The sequence below is a fragment of the Mustelus asterias genome, chromosome 20 (genome assembly GCF_964213995.1).
Source record: "Mustelus asterias chromosome 20, sMusAst1.hap1.1, whole genome shotgun sequence".
NCBI classification, from domain to species: domain Eukaryota; kingdom Metazoa; phylum Chordata; class Chondrichthyes; order Carcharhiniformes; family Triakidae; genus Mustelus; species Mustelus asterias.
The window spans coordinates 28,042,889-28,068,874 of NC_135820.1; the positions used below are offsets into that span (position 1 = coordinate 28,042,889).

The 25,986-nt window shown below is 45.0% G+C and overlaps 1 protein-coding gene across 3 annotated transcripts in view; it reads left to right on the forward strand.

Moving 5' to 3' along the window:
• The window catches only part of LOC144508455 (tumor necrosis factor receptor superfamily member 5-like), a 61,970-nt gene that overhangs the window by 30,193 nt on the left and 5,791 nt on the right, over positions 1–25,986 (forward strand). For 2 of the 3 annotated variants that reach the window (XM_078236384.1, XM_078236385.1), the window contains exons 3-7: positions 5,447–5,575; positions 11,488–11,631; positions 13,829–13,925; positions 22,250–22,311; positions 24,444–24,542. In XM_078236384.1, the coding sequence (XP_078092510.1) occupies positions 5,447–5,575; positions 11,488–11,631; positions 13,829–13,925; positions 22,250–22,311; positions 24,444–24,542 (531 nt within the window). Of the gene's footprint in view, positions 1–2,099; positions 2,177–5,446; positions 5,576–11,487; positions 11,632–13,828; positions 13,926–22,249; positions 22,312–24,443; positions 24,543–25,986 lie in introns of all 3 variants that reach the window. The other variant, XM_078236386.1, reaches the window with a different exon arrangement.

A 25,986-nucleotide genomic window follows, 5' to 3' on the forward strand; every position in this document is an offset into this window, starting at 1 on the left:
CACGTGTACTTGATCTCGCGTGGAATTTTGCTGAGCCAGTCATGCCCTAGCAAACTTGGCTCTTTCGTTTTGACCACACAGAAGCTTGCTTCTTGACTATTATACGTAATATGGACTTACAATTCCCACCCCTTTACAAGGGGTGGCCTCTTCAGTGTGTGTCTGATGATGAATCTCTGCCAGAGTAAGGGCTAGCGTTCAGTTAGAGTCCTGATTTGTAGGACTCTTCACGAATTACGGATGCGGAGGCTCCTGCGACCATTTCCATCTTGATTTGCTTACCATCAACCATGAATGTGGTAAAACTAGGCACTGCTTGTGCCCCATTCGCATTAAACATGCTGTAAGCTTGCTCCCCTTCTTGCTCTGAGCTGTCTAGTTGATGCGTAGCTGACTGAGGCTTCTTCAAATTTAAATTTTCTGAGCACCAAAATTAGCCTTCAGAATATCTTTAGCATTATTGGCAACCATGCAAAGTTTCTAGAGTCTTCTTAAAAGTCAGTGTGACTTCCCCCAACAAGTGACGTTGAATGCTGTCCCCGTTAATACTGAACACCAATCTATCTCTGATCATATCTTCTAAAACTGCTCCAAAATTACGCTGTTCTGAAAGCTGGCGTAATTCTGTCACAAAACTAGCTACCAATTGATCCGCTTTTTAAAAATGGCTATGATATCTGAATCCTTGAACAATCACTGAGGTCTTCGGGTTATGGTGATTCTGGACCACAGCAACTAAATCTGCAAATGAAATCTCCCCTGGCTTCCATGGCATGGCTGGATTCTTCATCAACTTAGAAGCCTTCGCCCCCCCCCCCCCCCCCCCCCACACACACACACACACACAGGTGAAGCGAGTGGTGCTTCGCCTCATCTTCTGTTCCATCTGATAAAAAGAAATGCTGCAACCTCTCCATGTATTCGGTCCAGTCCTCACTTTTCGCATCGGACTAACTGATTACCCGAACCTATGCATGGTGCTGCTAACTTGAAATTCCATCAAGTAAACCCACAAAGAAAATGAAGTACTCACTGTATGCAACCTTGTGTTTTCAAGCTGAACATCAAAAAACTTTGCTTTCTTTCCTTGCCGTTTTCTCCTCATTGCCAAAAAGATGTGGTGACTTGAGACCACATAAAATCATAGAAACATAGAAACCCTACAGTGCAGAAGGAGGCCATTCGGCCCATCGAGTCTGCACCGACCACAATCCCACCCAGGCCCTACCCCCACATATTTTACCCGCTAATCCCTCTAACCTACACATCCCAGGACTCTAAGGGGCAATTTTCTAACCTGGCCAATCAACCTAACCCGCACATCTTTGGACTGTGGGAGGAAACCGGAGCACCCGGAGGAAACCCACGCAGACACGAGGAGAATGTGCAAACTCCACACAGACAGTGACCCGAGCCGGGAATCGAACCCGGGACCCTGGAGCTGTGAAGCAGCAGTGCTAACCACTGTGCTACCGTGCCGCCCCTGTAGTTGAATGCATTGTTTAAAAGGAACTTCTTTATATAAACAAATTTAATAGTAACTCAGCAGAACAGTATTAACTATGAAAACAGGAGCACTGGTAAAACAGGCCTTGCTTACAGGTCTCCTTCTTGCAGAGTGAGAATCATGCACATGCTCAGCTGCCAGTAAAACAAATACATCGGGGAAAATGCTTATAAGAACACTCTGTACTCAAAATGACATTCTGCAACATATATGTTCAACAGCATGGCAACTTTTACAAAGCAAAAGATTGATGGACATTTTTATTACAGTTCATAGTGTGACAGGAGAGTTTGCCAGCACATTGTTCTACAGTTTTGCATTTTTAATGGCACTTTCTCCATGAAGAAAATTACTGTAATGCATGTCAATACTTACACAATGTTGGTAAACCTATATTAGCAGGACAGACTCCCATGATCAGTGAATCACTACATTAAAACACAGCAATATTATAATTCAGCATTTAATTGTGACATTTGAAGGACTCAATACATTTAACACATAACCTGTCAGAATGTTCCTGAATCCTCAAAGCCTCCCCACTGGTCACACGTTCTCTAATCTGGCGTGTTTATTTAATGCTTGCTTCCAGCACGTGAAAAAAGCATGGGGAAGGAAATTCCAATTCCATAGGGTCCTCACAATGGCCACCCTGTCCTCCGAAGAGGTGTGAGTATGTGTGGGGTTTGCACCAGAGGCTTTTCCAACCTATGAAAAGGCCACACAAAAATAGCGTGGACCGAGAAGACAGAGTAAATTGGAATGTGCAGTCAAACTCCTAATTTTTTAATAATCCCAACCACTTTCATCACCTCTACCAGGAGATGAATATCTAGCCCTCGGCCTCATCAGTTTTTTTCTGCAAGTGACTTCCGGATGTTCACTATACTTTGTATGGTGAAGTGCTTCCTGTTACCACCCCACAGGCCTGGCTCTAATTTTACGTCACTTTGTTCTTGAATATCAAATCCTTGTATCATCTTGATATTAAACCAAACTAATTTTAGACACTGGCAAAGGAGTGTTTTTTTTCAGTGCCTTGATGGTAGATGTACATTTAGTGGAGCTGGTACAGTAGTTAGGATGGCTGAATGTTCTGAAAATTGGGCGGCACGGTAGCACAGTGGTTAGCACTGCTGCTTCACAGCTCCAGGGTCCTGGGTTCGATTCCCGGCTCGGGTCACTGTCTGTGTGGAGTTTACACATTCTCCTCGTGTCTGCGTGGGTTTCCTCCGGGTGCTCCGGTTTCCTCCCACAGTCCAAAGATGTGCGGGTTAGGTTGATTGGCCAGGTTAAAAATTGCCCCTTAGAGTCCTGAGATGCGTAGGTTAGAGGGATTAGCGGGTAAATATGTGGGGGTAGGGCCTGGGTGGGATTGTGGTCGGTGCAGACTCGATGGGCCGAATGGCCTCCTTCTGCACTGTAGGGTTTCTATGTTCACAATTATAGAATGCTACAGCACAGAAGAAGACCTCTATCAAATCTCCGGTTAACTTTCTTCATTTTAAGTTATTCCAGTTTATGAATGGGTTCCAGTTTCTCCAAATGAAACTGATATCCCTCATTCCTGGTAGCATGCTGGTAGGTCCCATTGCAGTCTCTTGACATCCGTTCAAAAGTGCAGTGCTCAGTCCCCCAGCTGGGGCCTAACTGATGCGTTTTATGGAGAATTCGGATAAACTGCTGGCTTTTGTAATCTGTTCCTCTCCTAATGAAGCAAGGATCCCACATGTTTTTTTAACAGCGTCCTCAATGTGTCCGACCACTTTCCAACACTTATTTACTCACAACCCCACGATCCTCCAATCCTGCACCCACTTAAAATTTGAACCATTTATTTCAGATTGCCTCTCCTCATCGTTCCTACCAAAATTCATCATTTTGTACACCTCTGCATTAAATTTCATCTACACGTCCATTTTCCCAGCCTGCCTATGTGCCCCTACAGTCTGTTCCTGCCCACCTTATTTTCAGCAGCAGTCTCTGCAAAGTGCTGCAACCAGTACAAGATGGGACTCACCTTGGTACCAACCATTCCTCGCAGTGGGATCCTGGACTTCATTCATGTTCCTCAGGAAAGGGTGTGTGGTGAGGGTTGCTGATTGGATTATTTGTTATGGATATTGGGACTGTCCCAACTGCCAGCATCACCCTGTAGTTTCCTTTGACTGGAAAGTGATTGGAGGAGAGCACAGACTGGGAGCTTCAGCAATGCCAGCTGGAAATAGAGAAAGGGAAAAGGACAACAACGTATTGCTGGAACTCACTCTGAGCAGGCAACAGCAGGTAGATGCTGGCAAGTGGATGCATGATTGTAAATGAGCAGATGGTATGAAGCAGGCTGATGCCATTAAAGGAGGCGGGGTTCGTGATCTAGCAGATATCTGAAAGGGGACCGGTGTCAATCACGGAGAGCTTTCAATAAAAACTGAGATAGTGATGAAGAGACAAATATCAAGATTGGGCTTAATATCAATGATGCAACAGTTGGGTTGGAGCACAACTTTACAGGATGACATTTATAATCGATTATGTCTGTGGTATAGGGGCAACGTTTGAATGACTGGCATTGCAGAGGTTACAGAGCCCTGATAGATATGATTTCCTTGTGAATTGTATACCTCTGAGGGCAAGGTCAGTATTCCTGTTAGGATATAACACATTCCATTTAAGGGATTCCAGATCGGCATTGAATATAGCCCAGCAAATTGTATAGAACTGGAGTCTGATCTGGTGTTCAGACTCTCACGATAGTAGTGGTAGTAGATGTTGCTCTCTGTGAATGGTCAACAGTAGTTAAATAACTCCGCCATCTCCAGCAGTGATCTCCAATGTGAGTGCTTTGAGGTTGGAGGTTTGGGTGTTCACCATTCCACCTGATCAAAGTGACCTCTATTCTTTCTGTTTGAGTTTGTGAGATGTATAGGAGAAAAGAGGACGAATTGATAGTGAGAAAAAAAAACAAGAGATATGATACCACTGTGCAGTGTTAGTATCGAAGAGAGTCCAAAGATGTGCAGGTTAGGTTGATTGATTGGCCAGGCAAAATTGCTGCTTAGTGTCAGGAAACAAGCAGGGTAAATACATGGGGTTATGGAGATAGAGCCTGGGTGGGATTGTGGTTGGTACAGACTCGATGGGCCAAATGGCCTCCTTCTGCACTGTAGGGATTCTAGAGGGAGAAGAAATAGAAAGCATTGGCAAAGAAGCAGGGAATCTGTTAATTGTCATAATTGTAAAAGAATAGAGGGTTGTGGATTTCAGCCTTGAACATTGCAGATCTAGTGTGCTCAAAGATCCCATGGCACCAGTCAAAGAGCTCGGCCAATACCATCACATAACACTAACTGCTCAGTCCTGATTGTGGGTTGTCATCGAATCCAAAATGAACATAGAAACCCTACAGTGCAGGAAGAGGCCATTCGGTCCATCGAGTCTGCATCAACCACAATCCCACCCAGGCCCTACCCCCATATCCCTGCATATTTTACCCACTAATCCCTCTAACCTACACATCTCAGGACACTAAGGGGCAGTTTTAGCATGGCCAATCAACCTAACCCGCACATCTTTGGACTGTGGGAGGAAACCGGAGCACCCGGAGGAAACCCACGCAGATACGAGGAGAATGTGCAAACTCCACACAGACAGTGACCCGAGCTGGGAATCGAACCCAGGTCCCTGGAGCTGTGAAGCAGCAGTGCTAACCACTGTGCTACTGTGCCGCCCAGAAATGGCTGCCACCTTTTGCCCCATGTAACAGTCCCCAAGTTTCGTCATGCATTGTGTGAATCCTGTGACCTGTTTGGGAGGGAAGTAAGTTCAGTCAGTTTACAAATGAAAGCCTTTGACTCTTACACAGCCATAATTCCTTATTGCGTGAGGTTATGTCTTCCATTGTAATGGTACTTTGAAGGTGGGTGTTTTATTTATTTGCAGGTTCATTCATGTCAAAAGAGTGTGAAATAAGTGTATATTCAAATTGCGAACCTTGTTTGAGTGGCTTTTACCAACCTGTGTGGACCAAGGAAGATCACTGCCGGAAACATTCACCTTGTGATCATACAGGTATTTCTTATTTCTTTGTTTCAATAAGGTTGCAATTAATATTCTTAGTTGTTTCTCCTTTTAGCATCTTCTTGGATTTGAGTGCTCTAGTTATCCACTTAGGCTGATATGTTTGGCTTCCCTGAAACTCCTCTTCATAGAAATCATAGAAACCCTACAGTACAGAATTAGGCCATTCGGCCCATCGAGTCTGCACCGACCACAATCCCACCCAGGCCCTACCCCCATATCTACCCACTAATCCCTCCAACCTACGCATCTCAGGACACTAAGGGGCAATTTGTAGCATGGCCAATGAACCTAACCCGCACATCTTTGGACTGTGGGAGGAAACTGGAGCACCCGGAGGAAACCCACACAGACACGAGGAGAATGTGCAAACTCCACACAGACAGTGACCCAAGCCGGGAATCGAACCCGGGTCCCTGGAGCTGTGAAGCAGCAGTGCTAACCACTGTGCTACCGTGCCGCCCACCTCTTGGCATGAGCTGTGATTCAATGAGCCTCCTATTCAATTTGACCATCCAGTCCAGAGACTTGAGCATGAAGTCTAGGCTGCCACTTCAGTGCAGTGCAGGGCAGAGGATTTGCTGCCCTGCCATCTTTTGGATTAGATATTAAAACAAGGACCGTCCCCACCTCCTTTTACCAGTGGATGTAAAAGTTCTCCTGCCACTATTTTGAAGTTCTCATGAGTGCCCTGGCCAATATTTACCTCATCAACCAACAACAGTGAAATTGGTCATTGTCAAATTGCTATTTTGGGAACTTGCTGTGTGCAAATTGACTGCCACGTTCCCTAGGTACAGCAGACACTTGAAAAAGTATTTAATTGGCTGTAAAGTACTTAAGGACATCCTGAGTTTGTGAAAGCTGCAAGGTAAAGACAAATCTGTCTTTTGTCCTTCTCAATCTCTGCCTTGAAACAGTTTTCCAAAATTCATCTCTTACTTAATGAAGTCTTTGGTCACCTCCTTGTCTGTAAACACTCAACACCCTGCTACTCCACAGAGGTAAAACTCTATGTTGAATGATGGTTTGAAAGGAGAGCACTCAGTGTACTCGGGTAGGTATTTTTAAAACAACATTTAAGTGGTGATCTGCAGTGATCGCTTTAAGGGATACTGGTTAGGCCACATGCACTTAGCTTTTTGAACTAGCACTGACTGTCCAAGTCAACCCAATTCTGCAAAAGGGACCTCAAACGTGCAAATGGACAGACCTAATGCCTGCTTGGGGCATGGGTGTTGGACGTCCATATCAATATGGCAGGAGGCCCCTGTCCCTTTATTTTGGAATATGCGTGACACACTGACCATCATATTGGATCTGTGGAATAGGTGGGCTAGAAATGGAAAGTAATGGGGAGAATGAGGAAATTGCAGACTATACATTGACTCTCGGTAACTTGAAAATGCATTCTAAAGGCAATTGCTACAGGATGTGGTACATCAACCTCAAACAGTGGTGGGAGTGCGGATACGTGAGAGCTGCTTTGGAGCTGCTTCTCAGTGAATGTGTTTTGTCACATGTGGTGAGTCAGGTGAAGGTTTGAAAACTGTTCCTTTGGCTCTCTGGCCAGTGGAATGGGCAGGCTACTCCTTCATTCTCCAGTGGGTGAGGGTTCCAATGTGAGTTCATTCTGCACTGATGACTTCAAATCAAAGAAGATAAACAAGTAGCCTTTTATTGAGGATAGAGATTGGTGTGGTTCTGTTCCACTTTTACAGCTGGATCTGTTCCTCATGCAATTTCCAGCTGTGCTGGTCACAGCCACTACTTTTCATTGCTTTGTCCCTATATTTCAGAACAACTCCAACACCAATAATACTGCTCTTACTGTGCTCCCCATCACCTTCAGAATAACTCCCAGCAATAACACTGCTCTTAGTGCTTCCCATCACCTTCAGAACAACTCCAACACCAACAATACTTGATTTGATTTATTATTATCACATGTATTAACAAAGTATTGTTTCTTGTGCACTTGTAAAAAGGAAGAGGGAAGCTTATGTAGGGATGAGGAAACAAGGTTCAGATGGCTCAATTGAGGGTTACAAGTTAGCAAGCAATGAGCTGAAAAAGGGGCTTAGGAGAGCTAGGAGGGGACATGAGAAGTCCTTGGCGGGTCGGATCAAGGAAAACCCTAAGGCTTTTTACTCTTATGTGAGGAATAAAAGAATGACCAGGGTGAGGTTAGGGCCGGTCAAGGACAGTAGTGGGAACTTGTGTATGGAGTCAGTCGAGATAGGAGAGGTGATGAATGAATACTTTTCTTCAGTGTTCACCAAGGAGAGGGGCCATGTTTTTGAGGAAGAGAAGGTGTTACAGGCTAATAGGCTGGAGGAAGTAGATGTTGGGAGGAAGGATGTACTAGCAGTTTTGAATAAACTGAAGGTCGATAAGTCCCCTGGGCCTGATGAAATATATCCTAGGATTCTTTGGGAGGCATGGGATGAGATTGCAGAGCCTTTGGCTTTGATCTTTGGGTCCTCACTGTCCACGGGGATGGTGCCAGAGGACTGGAGAGCGGCGAATGTTGTTCCTCTGTTTAAGAAAGGGAATAGGAATGACCCTGGTAATTATAGACTGGTTAGTCTTACTTCGGTGGTTGGTAAGTTGATGGAAAAGGTCCTTAGGGATGGGATTTACGACCATTTAGAAAGATGCGGATTAATCCGGGATAGTCAGCACGGATTCGTGAAGGGCAAGTCGTGCCTCACAAATTTGATAGAATTTTTTGAGGAGGTAACTAAGTGTGTTGATGAAGGTAGGGCAGTTGATGTCATATACATGGATTTTAGTAAGGCGTTTGATAAGGTCCCCCATGGTCGGCTTATGATGAAAGTAAGGAGATGTGAGGTAGAGGAAAAGTTGGCCGATTGGGTAGGTAACTGGCTATCTGATCGAAGGATGGTGGTGGATGGAAAATTTTCGGACTGGAGGCAGGTTGCTAGCGGAGTGCCACAGGGATCAGTGCTTGGTCCTCTGCTCTTTGTGATTTTTATTAATGACTTGGAGGAAGGGGCTGAAGGGTGGATCAGTAAATTTGCTGATGACACCAAGATTGGTGGAGTAGTGGATGAGGTGGAGGGCTGTTGTAGACTGCAAAGAGACATAGATAGGATGCAAAGCTGGGCTGAAAAATGGCAGATGGAGTTTAACCCTGATAAATGTGAGGTGATTCATTTTGGTAGGACAAATTTAAATGTGGATTACAGGGTCAAAAGTAGGGTTCTGAAGACTGTGGAGGAACAGAGAGATCTTGGGGTCCATATCCACAGATCTCTGAAGGTTGCCACTCAAGTGGATAGAGCTGTGAAGAAGGCCTATAGTGTGTTAGATTTTATTAACAGGGGGTTGGAGTTTAAGAGCCGTAGGGTTATGCTGCAACTGTACAGGACCTTGGTGAGACCACATTTGGAATATTGTGTGCAGTTCTGGTTACCTCACTATAAGAAGGATGTGGAAGCGCTGGAAAGAGTGCAGAGGAGATTTACCAGGATGCTGCCTGGTTTGGAGGGTAGGCCTTATGAGAAAAGATTGAGGGAGCTAGGGCTGTTCTCTCTGGAACGGAGGAGGTTGAGGGGAGCCTTAATAGAGGTTTATAAGATGATGAAGGGGATAGATAGAGTGAACGTTCAAAGACTATTTCCTCGGGTGGATGGAGCTATTACAAGGGGGCATAACTATAGGGTTCGTGGTGGGAGATACAGGAAGGATATCAGAGGTAGGTTCTTTACGCAGAGAGTGGTTGGGGTGTGGAATGGACTGCCTGCAGTGATAGTGGAGTCAGACACTTTAGGAACATTTAAGCGGTTATTGGATAGGCACATGGAGCACACCAGGATGATAGGGAGTGGGATAGCTTGATCTTGGTTTCAGATAAAGCTCGGCACAACATCGTGGGCCGAAGGGCCTGTTCTGTGCTGTACTGTTCTATGCTATACAGACAAAACATACCGTTCAAAGAGAAGGAAACGAGCGAGTGCAGAATGTAGTGTTACAGTCATAGCTAGGGTGTAGAGAAAGATCAACTTAATGCAAGGTAAGTCCATTCAAAAGTCTAACAGTAGCAGGGAAGAAGCTGTTCATGACCTCAGACTTTTGTATCTTTTTCCCGAAGGAAGAAGGTGGAAGAGAGAATGTCCGGGGTGCGTTGGGTCCTTATTTATGCTGGCTGTGTTGCCGAGGCAGCGGGAAGTGTAGACAGAGTCAATGGATGGGAGGCTGGTTTGTGTGATGGATTGGGCTACATTCATGACCTTTTGTAGTTCCTTGCGGTCTTGGGCAGAGCAGGAGCCATACCAAGCTGTGATACAACCAGAAAGAATGCTTTCTGTGGTGCATCTGTAAAAGTTGGTCAGAGTTATAGCTGACATGCCAAATTTCCTTAGTCTTCTGAGAAAGTAGAGGCTTTCTCACAGTAGGGGCTTTCTTAACTATAGTGTCGGCATGGGGGGACCAGGAGAGATTGTTGGTGATCTGGACGCCTAAAAACTTGAAGCTCTCGACCCTTTCTACTTTGTCCCCATTGATGTAGACAAGGGCATGTTGTCCTTTACGCTTCCTGAAGTCAATGACAATCTCCTTCGTTTTGTTGACATTGAGGGAGAGATTATTGTTGCCGCACCAGTTCAACAGATTCTCTATCACATTCCTGTACTTTGTCTCATCATTGTTTGAGATCCGACCCACTACGGTGGTGTCGTCAACAAACTTGAAAATCGAATTGGAGGGGAATTTGGCCGCACAGCCATAGATGTATAAAGAGTATAGTAGGGTGCTGAGAACACAGCCTTGTGGGGCACCGGTGTTGAGGATGATCGTGGAGGAGGTGTTGTTGCCTATCTTTACTGATTGTGGTCTGTGATTTAGGAAGTTCAGGATCCAGACGCAGAGGGAGGTGCCGAGGCCCAGGCCACGGAGTTTGGAGATGAGTTTTGTGGGAATGATGGTGTTGAAGGCTGAGCTGTAGTCAGTAAATAGGAGTCTGACATAGGTGTCTTTGTTATCTAGGTGTTCCAGGGTTGAGTGCAGGGCTAGAGAAATGATGTCTGTGGACCTGTTGCGGCGGTAGGCAAACTGTAGTGGATCCAGGTAGTCTGGGAGGCTGGAATTCATTCATGCCATGACTAATCTTTCGAAGCACTTCATAATGATGGATGTCAGAGCCACCGGCCGATAGTCATTAAGGCACGCTGCTTGGTTTTTCTTAAGTACCAGGAATGTGGTCGGCTTCTTGAAGCAGATAGAGACCTCAGACTGTTGTAAAGAGAGGTTGAAGATGTCTGTGATGCACTTAGATCCCCCGCCAGCTGATCCGCGCAGGATCTGAGTGCAGTCCGGGTACCCCATCCGGGCCAGTTACTTTCCGTGGGTTGACCTTCAAGAAAGCTGCTCTGACATCTGCAATGGAGGCCCCAGATACAGGTTCATCCAGGGCTTCCAGGATGGAAGGCATGCTCTCGCTGACCTCTTGCTCAAAACGGGCATAGAATGCATTGAGGTCATCAGGGAGGGGTGTGTTGGAGCCGGCGATTTTACATGCCTTCATTTTGTAGCCTGTTATGTCTTGCAGACCTTGCCATAGTCGAATACTGCTGAGGAGGCTGCTGCATTTTGGCAGGGTGGGAATTTGCAGCTGGTGAGTGAAGGTGACCCATGCCAAGTGGATTCGTAGCAGTCATTCCACCAAGTGTAACAAACACTGATACAACTTAAATATTCAAAAGAGAATCGGATTGATTCCTGATCCGGTGGCAGCAATGAGAGAGAGAGGGGGAGAGGAGGGATTCGGGATAGGTCTGAGAAATGTAGCAAGTAGGACACCCCTCTTCTCGCCTTTATCTCCATGTATTCTGCTCTGTGTCTGGGATCTAATGTTCGTCCTCTTTCTGTGATTTCTTTAGGAGGCTTTGAAGTAATAACAGCTGGTGACGAGGTAAAGGATGTCGAGTGCCTGTGTAAGTTTGGAATGCACTGTCCTAATGAAGACTGTGAGGTCTGTGAACATGATAAGAAATGCCCTCCTGGACAAGAAGTCAAAATCTCAGGTAAGGGTTGGAGCATTGGCTGGAATGGTCGCCAGTTTTGCTGAAGGCCTTTTGGGACGAGGAAACTATCATTCTGCAATTTAACTTGGAAGCTTGATTATGATTATGAATGATTAAGGTAGCCAATAATGGGTTATATCTGTGGAAGGAGTGGGTTTGATAAACCCATGCTTTATTCAACTTGTTCTAGACCTTAAATTGTATGATGTTGACCATATTGTGCTCGTGAGTGAGATGTTCCAGCAACCACGTGCTGGTCGACCTCTCCAGGAGCAGGATGGGGAATAGAAGCCAGGCCTATACCATGGGCTCTCAGTGGCTAGCTGGGTGACAGGCGGTGGATGAAGTTGTCTGTCTGCTCTCTCAGCCAGTGTGGCCCAGGAAGACCATGAACTGTCTCAAGCCTGACATGCCTTGGTCGAGACTGTTTATTGCTAGCCGCAGAGCTTGCGTTTCCATGCTAACTCTGATACCAAGTGCTGGCTGACCTTTTATACACACACCCGAGTATAATTAACTCTTCAATACCCAGCACCTGTTCACCTTATTGCTTTCAAATACCTGATATTCAACATCCATTAACAGAACAGTCCAAAGATGTGCAGGTTAGGTGGGTTGGCCATGCTAAATTGCCCCTTAGTGCTCCAAGAGGTGTATGTTAGAATCCCTACAGTGCAGAAGGAGGCCATTCGGCCCATCGAGTCTGCACCGACCACAACTCCACCTGGTCACTTGGTACGGTCTACCAGTCAAAAATGGGGCCTGTTCGATCAATATAGCTCAGGCCCATGTCAGTTGGTTAAAGTGCTGTTACTGCCAGGAATTCCTGGCTTGAAAATCAGAAATCGTCTGATAAAAGGAGAAAGCTTGGTGCATTTACTTAGATCTGTGGCCAACTTCCGAGAAAGACATTTTTTGAATAAATTATTAGATTATGTTTGATTAGAGTAGATAATTTTCAAGGGGGGGGGGCAGGGGGAGGGGGAATGGTAATCTTTAACCTGAACAGACAAATTTAAGATCATTGGCAAAACGAACCAGAGGTGAGATGAGGTGAATTATTTTCAGGCATTGAGTTGTTCTCAGCTGGAAAGGATGGTGGGAGCAGACTGAACAGTAACTTTCAAATGGAAATTGGATTTCTAATTGAAACAAAATTGCAGAGCCTTGGGGAAAGAGAAGGGGAGAAGAACAAATTGGAAAGTACTTTCAAAGAGCTGGCCAGGACATAATGGCCAAGTGGTCACTTTCTGTGTTATATGTTTCTTTGATTCTGAAGTCGGTAAATATACCTCTTGAGGCTGGTATGAGTCAAAATACAGTCAGGCTTTATTCTCATAAGCTTGAGGGAGAACTTGACCCCTTGAAAGCGGAAGCCAAAGTTCTCTCTGAACACAAGAAGCGTGGACCTTTATACATCAGGGTTCCCAATACAAGTCATGAAGCAAAGTCCAGTTAACAGTCCTTGATCATAAATTATAGTTCCTTTAACAGCTTCTGATAGTCTCTGGATCATGGTTAGAGACTATCTGGTATCCTTGGGTCATAAAGCACAATTCTCCTGGTCGTTGTAGTCAAGGTGCCACCTCTGGTCCCCTGCTCTTCCCGCGGCCTTTCCTTTGAAGTGACTGTGTGCGATTGCAGCTGTCCCAGTGGGAGTCCTCCTTCAAACGGCCATTCTCGCACTCCACCATTTGGTAGCTGCTTCCTTTGTTTAAATCACACACAAGCCTATGGAAAAAGTAAGACTTACAACCCTACATTTACATTTAACTGTCTGTTTTATCAGAATGATATAAACAAGCAAGGGAACCATGAACAAATGGCTTCTACTACTAAAAGTTAAAGATGAAACCATGAACAAATGGCTTATACTACTACCAGGAGCAATATAAACAAAGGGGAGACTAGCCATAAGGAAGGGTTATGTTTGTGATACATTCCAGGTACAAAGTTCAACCTTTTAGGTACAAAATACATTGAGTACAAAAAAAACATTAACCCTTTCCCTTCTTCAGATTCCATGAATTATTTGTAGGATTTTCTGGATAGCTGATACCTGTGCTTTTTGCATGGGTACTTAGCATCCAAAATGACATTGGGTTTGAAACCTTCAGGTAACAACCCAACAGGTTAGGTGTGACAATAGTTTCTGGTTACTTTGTAACCGTGTCAATTTCATTAATCATTTGACTAGGTGATCGAAAGAACCAGGCAACTGTGTGCGAGGATTGCAAATTCGGATTCTATTCAAATGTGACATCCTTAACTGAGACCTGCAGGAAGTGGATGGAGTAAGTATCCAAGATTAAATTAAGCATCAGACCAGAGCTTCACAGGAAAGATGGAACAGACCCTCCCTTCACTCCTGGTTATCATGGTTGCCTACGTAGAAGCTTACTGATTTGCAGGGTAGCTCTGTGTTTGGGGATTAGGGTTTCCAACTCTAATTGGACATGTTTCTGGAGGTTTCATCACATGACCTCTTGCCTCCAACTACCCCATAGCCTCCTCCTGCTCTGCCACTCTGTCATTGGCCATCCAATTTGGCCATCTTCCTGGAACAGCAACTCTTCAATACCTGTCTGGATGATGCTGGGGGGTGGGGGGGGGGGGGGTGCTATCCTCAACATTTATAAACCATTGGCCAGGCCCCAGCTGGAGTATTTTGCCAAATTCAGGTGCCATGCACTTGAAGGATTCCAAGGCCTTGGGGAGTGTGCAGCGGAGATTTACTAGAATGATGCCAAGGATGAGAGACTTCAGTTCATATGGACAGGTTGGAGAAACTGGGATCATCCTCCTTGGGGTAAAAAAGGCTAAGGGAAATTTAATCGGGTGTTTAAAATGATGAGGGGTTTAAATACATTAAATCAGGAGAAACTCTTTACAATGGTGAGCAGAGGATGCAGATTTCAGACCATTAGCAAACAAACCAAAGTGAAGGTGCAGAGAATTATTTCACACAGCAAGTTGTTATTAAATAGACTAGAACTATATTCTGTACAATTTAAAAAAAAAAAGAGGTGATATCGTTGGAGAATATACAAGTCCTGAGGGGCTTGACGGAATCGATACTGGAAGGATGTTTAAAGTTTAAAATTTTGTTTATTAGTGTCACAAGTAGGCTTACATTAACACTGCAATTAAGTTACTGTGAAAATCTCCTAGTCGCCACACTCCGGCACCTGTTCGGGTACACTGAGGGAGAATTTAGCATGGCCAATGCACCTATCCAGCACATTTTTCGGACTGTGGGAGGAAACTGGAGCACCCGGAGGAAACCCACGCAGATACGGGGAGAACGGCCCAAGCCAGGAATCAAACCCGGGTCCCTGGCGCTGTGAGGCAGCAGTGCTAACCATGTAGCCATGTTAGAATGTTTTTTTCTGGCTGAAGAATCTAGAACTAGGAGTTACAATCTCCAAATGTAGGAGCAGTTATTTTGAACTGAGATGAGGAGAGATTTTATTTCAGTGTTGTGAATCTTTGGAATAATCTAACTCTTCAATGCTGTGATTGCTCAAGTATTGAGTATATTCAAGGCTGAGATAGATATGTAGCAGAATCTTCCAATCATCCATGCCCTGTTGCCACTGCAAGCGAGGATGGAGAATTTGGCGCTTGGTCAAATCGCTGTTTACTGCAGCAGGAACAGAGAATCCCACCGGCGTGAATGGCTGGAAAATTCTGTAAGAAGTCTAACAACACTAAGTTAAAGTCCAACAGGTTTATTTGGTAGCAAAAGCCACAAGCTTTCGGAGCCCCAAGCCCCTTCTTCAGGTGAGTGAGGACTTGTGTTCACAAACAGGGCATATAAAGACACAAACTCAATTTACAAGATAATGGGTGGAATGTGAGTCTTTACAGGTAATCAAGTCTTAAAGGTACATGAGTGGAGAGAGCATTAGGCACCGGTTAAAAAGATGTGTATTGTTTCCAGACAATAATTCTGGCCATGGCTTTGAACCTCCGAGTATCAAGGAATAGAAGGATCAGGTGAGAAAGTCACTCTCTCTCTCTCTCTCTCAACCTTTCCACACATTGGCAGTGCATAGGTCAGACTTTCATCTGTAGCCAATTATTCCTGGAACAGCTCAATGGTCTGTCCCCAGGGGCTTATAGCTTGAGGGGCGTCACTCCACATCAATCAAACACACACACATTCTCACACACACACATTCACACTCTCTTTCCTATATCTTCTGCAATAATTATGTTGCTGTTTTCTTTCTCAAATTCAATATTTTTATAGTTCACAGTCAGAATGTTCACTTACTTTTTATGGTTTTTCTCCTGCATTGCTGGCCTGGGGATTATTCATTAATTCCTGGAGAGTTTGTAATCTATAATATGATAAGTTAATTCCCTCTGGTCCCTGATACCCAAGCAGTGGGTGTTCACAATTCATGACTGGGGTATTAGGTTGCAGAATGGGGCAGCACCGTGGCACAGTGGTTAGCACTGCTGCCTCACAGTAAGAAGTTTAACAACACCAGGTTAAAGTCCAACAGGTTTATTTGGTAGCAAAAGCCACACAAGCTTTCGGAGCTGCAAGCCCCTTCTTCAGGGGCCACTCACCTGAAGAAGGGGCTTGCAGCTCCGAAAGCTTGTGTGGCTTTTGCTACCAAATAAACCTGTTGGACTTTAACCTGGTGTTGTTAAACTTCTTACTGTGTTTACCCCAGTCCAACGCCGGCATCTCCACATCATGACTACCATAGACGCCTCACAGTGCCAGGGACCCGAGTTCAATTCCAGCCTTGGGTTACTGTCTGGAGTTTGCCCACTCTTCCCTACGTGGATTCCCTCCGGGTGCTCCGGTTTCCTCCCACAGTCCAAAAGATGTGTGGGTTAGGTAGATTGGCCATGCTGTTGCCATGCAATAAGGACAATTGACCCTTAGTTTCAGGGGGATTATCAAGGTAAATACATGGGGTTATGGGGATAAGGCCTGGGTGGGATTGTCATCAGTGCAGGTTCAATGAGCCTCCTGCACTGTAGGGATTCTATGATATGAATGCATCATCAGGAATATTGTGGACTGAGTAGATTCTGCAAAATCAAACTTTAGTTGGAAAATGGTGGTGAATATTGGGGATAATGGCTGTGTTTGGAAGAGAAGAGGGAGTAGGATTTCTCTGTCCCTTTATTCCTTTGTTAAGGCACATTTTAAAATTTGCTTATACATCAATCCATTGCTTCAGGAGCCTACCCCCATCAATGGCAATTTTACCTCCAGGGCTAGCTCCCTCTGCTGGTTTGAACATCTGATCACATGGGAACCAAACACTGAAATCCTGTAAAAGATCGGTTATCTTAAATTTCAATTGAATGTAGCTGTAGCCATGGACATATCTGCTCATTACATCCCTCCAACACACACACACGAATAAACACACAAACAAGTTTAAACACACACATGCATGCATATATACTTACACACATATACACACACACATAAATGTGCATGCATGCACACATACATACACAAACATGCATATATACACGCCCTGAATATCCCGCATACAAAGACACCCAAGAAACCCTAACGGTGAACAAAGAATGGCTGTGATGCCATTTTGAAAAATAAACAATACTTTTTATAACTGGTTATTATTTAAATTAATTTTGATAAAACAGCACTTGTGCATTTTTATAGGCAATTTGTTACCATTTCTTCTGGCTTATAATGCTGTGTAGCCTAGACTGAATGTGTGTATGTGTGCTCTAGTGTGTATGCATGTGTGTGTGTGTACACAGATATATGTATGTATGTGCATATATGTACAATGTGTATATATCTGCATGTTTGCATATGTGTATATGTCTGTGTGCTTATTTGTATGTACATGTGTGTTTGTAGTATCTGTACATATGTAAGCATGTGTACCTACACTTGTATGTACACATGGAAATGTTTGTGCATGTGTGTGAATATACATTGTGCCCTACAACCAGAGGGCTTCTCAATCCACCAAATGGACCATACAGTGGCCTCAGGCAAGGCTAGGGGAGGTGGGGCCTGCCTCATAATCAACACCTTGCGTTGCCTAGACGTAGCAACACTGGCAAGTTTCTGCTTCCCGGACCTAGAATATCTGATGCTAAAATGCCGCCCCTACTGCCTTCCGCGGGAGTTCATCTCTGTTATCCTAACGGCAGTTCTCATCCCTCCCCATACGGATGTGAAGACTGCCTGTTGTCTTGGTAAAACTGCTATTAGGCCTTTCGATACAAATGTTTCAGTTTGGGGCTCTATATGTACTTGTATTTTAAATTTTTAAGTTGCAGAAAAAACACCACCTTTTAATGGGACCATGCAGTACTTTCCCCTCTAGCATTTTACAAACATCAAATTCTAACTCCCAATCTACAATTACTCCACCCAACTTCGCAACACTTCTTAAAATCTGGAACCAGCCTGGAATCTCTGAATGTGCTAATAGCAGAGATCTTGTAATATTTTCATTGTAAAAGTCTGCAGGAGAAGGTCTTGTGGCGCAGAGGGTAACGTCCCTCTGAGCCAGAAGCTCCGGGTTCGAGTCCCACCCCAGGACTTAATGGCCAAGGAAGGTGTGTTCATAACGCGGTCAAACAGGTTGAGTATCAACCTGTAAATTTTTCCAAACACACCAATGGCTGGTGGTAAGCGTGGGAGAGACTCCTGGTCAGTCACATTTGATGCAGAGTGGCTCCCCTCCAGCTATAAGCGCCTGGAGACAGACTAGTGACCTGTTCCAGGAATTACTAGTTATGGAAACAGACAAAAGTCTGCCTTCTATCAGGTCTCCCCTCAACCTCCATCGTTCCAGTGAGAACAAACCAAGATTCTCCAACTTCTCTCATAGTCAATGTCCTCCATACCATGCAACATCCTGGTAAATCTTTTCTGTACCCTCTCCAAAGCCTCCACATCCTTCTGGTAGCGTGGCGACCAGAATTGAACACTATATTCCAAGTGTGGCCGAACTAAGGTTCTATAAATCTGCAACATGACTTGTCAATTTTTAAACTCAATGCCCCGACCTATGAAGGCAAGCATGCCGTATGCCTTCTTGACTACCTTCTCCATCTGCGATGCCACTTTCAGTGACCTGTGTACCTGTACACCCAGATCCCTTTGCCTATCAATACTCTTAAGGGTTCTGCCATTTACTCTATATTTCCTATCTGTATTAGACCTTCCAAAATGCATTATCTCACATTTGTCCGGATTAAACTCCATCTGCTATCTCTCCGGCCAAGTCTCCAACTAATCTATATCCTGCTGTATCCTCTGATGGTCCTCATTGCTATCCGCAAACTTACTAATCAGACCAGTTACATTTTCCTTCAAATCATATATATCAAACAGCAATGTTCCCAGTACTGATCCCTGAGGAACAGCCTTGTCACAGCCCTCCATTTTCACACACGCCAATGGCAGGTGTTAAGAGCGGGAGAGATTCCTGGTCAGCTATATGATGAAAAGAAATTTGAGCCTCTACCATCACTGTCCATAGCTCCAGAGTATAACATACATGGAAAAGTGACTCGGATTTCTTGTAGGGCCGGTTGGCTCAGTTGGCTGGGTGGCTGGTGTGGATCAGATTGATGCCAACTGCCTGAGGTCTGATTTCCCTGTACTGGTTGGTTTGGATTTGAGACTTGCTCTGTCAGTGGTGGAGATTGTGGCACTGTGGCTCAGAGAAAACCCAACGAGTTAACTTCATGGCCCTTTAATTGAATGTAGTCATGTTTCTGCCAGCTGTGCTTTGCTGCCACTGTTAGGGCAATAACAGTACTACTGCTCCAGTGTCCCAGCAGCAGGAGTTGTCTGGAGACTCTCTCAGCACAAAAATGATTCCCCCCCCCCGCCCCCGAGCTCACGCCACTTTCTCACCAAACCACTCACTGACCACAAAGCATGACAACCTCACCTGACATGACCCTTGACTCATTGTACCAACTGCAAGAAAAGTCATGGTAAGAAACCCGGATATCTTAATGAGTTCTCTCTGCAAGCACCATGCAATCAAAATGCATCAGCACTTGAGAAAATGTAACTGCAAATATATGTTTTTGACAATGAAGCTGTCAATCTATATTTCCCTAATCGATCTCTCGTGGCATTGCAACTTGATGGGTCGAAATTAAGTGTAGGCTTTAATTGAGCCTGATTAGACTGCAGGGAAAATAAGGTCAAGGTGTACAGTAATACACCAGTATCGTTTTTACAGTGGTATATTCCATCCTTATTCTTATATAAAACATTTATTTTAAATTATATTTTATGTTTTATATTATGAAATTATATTTTCTTTAGAAGGCAAAACTCATGACAATTTGGGAAGTGGAGTTGATTGGGGTACCCCTACTGACTGGAGGTTATAATTACAGCGTGACATGTTTCCATAGTTTCCATTATAAATGTGGACATGAGTGACAAGAATCAAGGCTTTACAGATGTGGAGTGTATCTAGCTGTAAGAATTTTAACAAATTGTAGGTTTGTGGTTCCAAGAACCTTTACTACAAAAATGGTTCAATTCAGAATTGTTGACTTTCCAGTACAGTTACTCTGTTGCTGGAGGATTGAGAATCAATGTCGTTAGGTGAAATCTGGTGTGGGAATGTGGCTAAAAAAAATCCCAATCACTTTCCCACTGACTCAGTTGATAAATGCACGGCCAGGTGTGGCCTTTATTGCAGGAGGATTTGAGTACGGGGCAATGTCTTGCTGCAATTGTACAGAACCTTGGAGAGACTGCACCTGAAGGGTGGCACAGTGGTTAGCACTGACCCTTCACAGCGCCATGGACCCGGGTTTGATTCTGGCCTTGGGTGTCTGTGTGGAGTTTGCACATTCTCCCTGTGTCTGTGTGGGTTTCCTCCGGGTGCTCCGATTTATTTCCACAGTCCAAAGATGTGCAGGTTAAGTGGATTAGCCATATTAAATGTGCAGGTTTATGGGGGTAGGGTGAGGGAGGGGACAGGTGGTGTAGGGGTGGGGTGGGCCGGGTAAGATGCTCTATTGGAGAATCAGCGTGGACTCGATGGACCAAACTGTCGCCTTCTGCACAGTAGAGATTCTATGGATTCTCTGGTAATTGTACAGTTTTGGTCTCATTACCTAAGGAAGTACAGGGAATGCAGCGAACGTTCACTGAACTGATTGCTGAGATGGTGGAACTGTCCTAATGGGCAATGTTGAGGAAACAGGCATGTATTCTTTTGAGTTTAAAGAATGAGAAGTGATGTAACTCAGAGAACATTCTTACAGAGTCCAACAGAGTAAATGTAGGAAGGATGTTTCCACTGGCTGGGAATGTAGAACGAGGGGACACAGTCTGAGAATGAGTCAGACCAGCTCGGAGTGAGATGAGGAGGAATTTCTCTTTCAGAGGGTGGTAAATCTTTGGAATTCTTTACCTCAGACTAATGTGGAGACTCAGTCATACAGTATGTTCAAAACACAGATTGATGGATTTCAGATACCAAGGGATCGTGGGGTGGTGTGGGGAAAATGATGTTGTGGTAGATCATCCATAATCTGGTTGAATGACAGAGCAGGCTCGAGGGGCCAAATGGCCTGCTCTCACTCCTATTTCCCATGTTTCTCTGGTACAAGATATTCAGGGGAAGACTTTCATCATAAAAGCAAATTACTGCAGATGCTGGAATCTGAAACCCAAAGAGAAAATGCTGGAAAATTTCAGCAGGTCTGACAACATCTGTAAGGAGAGAAAAGAGCTAACGTTTCGAGGCCATGACGTTCATGAGTTTGATGCAATGTTTGTGCTGAGTTAGCTGACCTCCATGTTGCTGGGCTACTGACCCAAGGCACCCTGCCCCCAGTTGCTAATCAGGGGCCTGCTCTCAGTGCGAATGTGCAGATGTTGGGGCGAGAAAATAAGATTGTGTCTGGCTGTGATTCTCCCCCGGCTGGTACAGATGGCCGACACTCACCGTTTCGGCCTTCACCTGAAGGATGGGCACTCGGGTGAGGGGTGGCTGGCACCTAGAGAATGATGCACTGAGGATGATGGGGAGAGGAGAATGGAGCTGAAAACCCCAGCAACTGAGTGCAATCCTGTTCTTTGCATATGTTCACACCTGCACACTCCTGGCTAGTGATTAGGAGCAGGAAATCTGGCTGTATGTTCCCCGCCCTCAGTTAGTGCAGCTATAAACCTCCATTTTAAATAAAGAATGGAGGCACAATGGTTAGCACTGCTGCCTCACAGCTCCAGGGACCCAGGTTCGATTTCCGGCTCGGGTCACTGTCTGTGCGGAGTCTGCAGTTCTTCCTGTGTCTGCGTGGGTTTCCTCCGGGTGCTCCGGTTTCCTCCCAAAGTCTGAAAGATGTGCTGGTTACGTGCATTGGCTATGCTAAATTCTCCCTCAGTGTACCCGAACAGGTGCTGGAGTGTGACGTCTGGGGGATTTTCACAGTAACTTCATTGCTGTGCTAATATAAGCCAACTTGTGACACTAATAAATAAACTTAAAAACTTAAACTTAAAGATGAGTGATAGTACAGAGCAGGGATTGATTCTGCTCTTTGCTGAACTATCTGTGACCGGGAGGGGAAGGACAGTCTCGTTTGGTTCTAAGGGCCATTTGTTTCTTTTCAGCTGTGCACTGCTTGGATTGATAGAAAGCAAACCGGGGACCTCAGTGAGTGATGTCAAGTGTGGTGAGTACACAACACCGTATGGAGTTTGTTACTGTGGATGATGTTATCATAGAAACCCTACAGTGCAGAAAGAGGCCATTTGGTCCATCGAGTCTGCACCGACCACAATCCCACCCATGCCCTACCCCACATCCCTACATATTTACCCGATAATCCCTCTAACCTACTGTTGTACCTGTTAATTCTCAGATACTTTCAACCAGTTTACTTACTCCAAGGTTTTACCCCGGTGCCCTTATTTGCAAGGTGGACAAAGGACAAACACAAGTAAAGATTCAACAAGTTTATTAAATAACACTATTAACCCTTAAATTACCCACATAAAATGAGAGGATACCCCAGATTCAAGTATACTACCCGTAAAGATGGCTTGGTTAAACTGCAGGCCCGATTCTCTGAGTCCCTCTGGTCTGTCGTCACGAAGGTGAGTCTCGATGGCCGCTTCTTGCTTCCTTCCTTCTCTGGTCAGTCTTCCGAATGGTCACGGCTGTCTCCCCTGTCGAGTCTTCGCTGCTGTGTGCCTCTGAGTGTGTCCCTTTATCCCCAGCCTGCTTGCCTTTCCAGAAACTTCTCTGGCTTCCGGCCAATGAGGTCCCAGGAGGGGGTTCCAATACCCAGTGGGTTTCTTGATGTCTGCCTGACAGGACACCAGGGTCCGCCCCCCAGGTGTCCATCTCCATGCTGTTGAACTTGTTATCAGGATCTCTTGGTGACAGAAAGTCTGGCCCGATCTGGGCTTCTAACAATAGACCGATGCATTTCAATGAGGTGCCATGATCTCCTGCTAAGTCTCAAGTAGAGTGTAACGACCTTTGATGGGTGGTTGATGGGTCAGGCCCAGACACATTTGTGTATTGTACAATTGGCCTGCCTGAGGTGTGACTGTGTTTGATTTCAAAATGCTCAATTCTTTAATTTAGGATATCCAATTTTATCAGCCTTAAAACTAGGCCCTGTTTATATCACCACACTAAGCATCTCAGGACACTAAGGGCAATTTTAGCATGGCCAATCAACCTAACCCGCACATCTTTGGACTGTGGGAGGAAACCGGAGCACCCAGAGGAAAGCCACGCAGACATGAGAAAAATGTGCAAACTCCACACAGACAGTGACCCAAGCCGGGAATCGAACCCAGGTCCCTGGAGCTGTGAAGCAGCAGTGCTAACCACCGTGCTACCATTATGTCTCCCAGATTTAAAATACAAATTGTTGTTGAGAAAGGGAGCATGTTCCTGACTGCAGAGAATAGGAAATGGAGCTCCCCTGTCAGGATGGGTAGCTCTGAACAGCACAGCTTCTGTGTCTCACCCACAGCACTTGTAAAACTCAGCTCAAATCTTTGCTTGCTTTCCTTTCCCATTCTGTGTGCTTGTCTCTCTCCCCTTTTCCACTCTCTTTCCTTCCCCATTCTCTCTCTTCCCTTTCCCACTCTCTCTCTCTCCTTTCCTAAACACTCTCTCTTTCCCACTCTCTCTCTCTCTGTCCCCTTTCCCACTCTCTCTCTCTCTCTCTGTCCCCTTTCCCACTCTCTCTCTGTCCCCTTTCCCACTCTCTCTCTCTCTCTCTCTGTCCCCTTTCCCACTCTCTCTCTTTCTCTCTCTGTCCCCTTTCCCACTCTCTCTCTCTGCCTTTCCCACACTTTCTCTCTTTCTCTGTCCTTTCCCATTGTCTCTCTCCCTCTAGAGCCTGGACTCCTTTCCGGACAGTTTGCAGGGACCAAGCCCCTGTTCAGACTGTTGAAGAAGTGGGGGTTGAGGGAAGCCCTTGAAGAAGGCAGGGATTGCTCGCTCCCACCCGGGTTACTCACAGTTCAGTGGCCAATTGCTTCCCATCACTGCGCTGCCCTCCTGCTCTCAAGATCTTGAATCTCACTGCCTCGACAGAGCTTGGACCTCTGGTGACTATGGTGATGGTGGCTCCAGCATCAGAACATAGTGGTAATTGGCCCAGAGTTCCGTACAGGGGGGTGGCAGGCTAGAGTGCAAATGACTTAATATCAGAAATGGCAATATTAATCAAAAAAACAGTCCATGTTATAGCGAAATAACTTAAAGTGAAGCTAATTATAGTGAGGACTTAACTACATCCAGTTCGGGATCAGACTAATAAACATTTACCTTTCATTTCAGATGTCCCGTTCCAGAACAATGAATCTTACAAAGCTGCAGTTATCTGTTTGGTTCTGCTTCTTATCATCGTTATAGTTTTATTTATCTGCAGCAGGCTGGGTAAGTTACTGTGTCTGTTGTGATGTTTCACAATGTAGCTGGCTGACCTAGATGTTTAAAGAGTGCTGGTGTGTGGTTTAGTTTTAGCTGCCAATTAGCTAGCTTTACCATTTTTTTGGACCAGGCAGTTTAATTTTGACCTAGAAATCTGGAAATTACTGAAAGGTAAACCAGTAAACTAAAAAGAGTAAAACAAACATCAAAATCTGCTTTAAACTCAAAGCCTGCTCACATTATTCATTGTGTCGCAATGTGAATCGCCGTTATTACAAACCTGTCAATTTCCATGAGGAGCGAGTCTCAAAGACTAATCCTGGTTAATATAACCTATCGTTAACTGACTAAGATACTTACGCCTGTTGTACTTCCTGTCTGCGCATCCTTACTTTGTGTTGCTATTGTTTATGATTCCACTTTTGTGGCAACTTTTACCATCATAAATTCCTCTGTTCCTATTCAGAATGGAAATTGCCAATATAAATATGCCATGTTATAATTACAAACTCTCACCAGTCATGTTGCTGTGGCACCTCAGATTCCTGTGCCCCAGTTCTGTACAGGGGAAGTCCTTTACTCCAACAAACATTGTCGATTCTCAAATTGGACCAAGCTTTAACTATAAAAATATGACCTTCCTTGATTGTGGAAAGTAAAAGCAGCTTCTATGTTAAAACTACTCCCACAATATTATGTGAAACTAAAGACAGAATTTATGCCTCTTGATGGAAACTGGATATAATTTATGTTAGATCTATTTCTATCTCATTAGAAACTTTAGATTAGCTCTGCCCCAAATATGTCAGATCTTTCAATTCCGCACATCAGCAACAACAACTTGTATTAAAATATTCCAAAGTGCTTCACAGGAATGGCAAAGTTACAGAAGGGGACAAGCCGTGGCTGTTTGATGGACAATGGGATTTGTAACATAGTACACAAGATAATGAAAAGTAGTTCAAAACTAGATAGGGTGATCAAAATGGACTTAATGGATACATGTCTTCACTACTCTGGAACCCATGAAGTCTCATGGTACCAGGTCAAACATGGACAAGGAAACTTCTGGTTAATCACCACATACTGTCTCCCCCCCCCCCCCCCCCCCCCTCAGCTGATGACTCAGCACTCACTATTTTGAACACCATTTGGAGGAAGCACTGAGGGTGGCAAGGTGGCAGAATGTACTCTGGGTGGGGCACTGCAATGTCCATCACCAGGAGTGGCTCAATAATACCCCCACAGACTGAGCTGGTCGGGTCTAAAGGACATAGCTGTTAGACCACAGCAGTGTGGTTGACTCTCAACTGCCTTCCAAGGCCAACTAGGGATGGGCAATAAATGCTGAATAGCCAGTGACGCCCATGTCCCACGAATGAATTTTTTAAAATGGGACTGCGGCAGGTGGTGAGGGAACCAACAGGAGGCAAAAACATACTTGACCTCA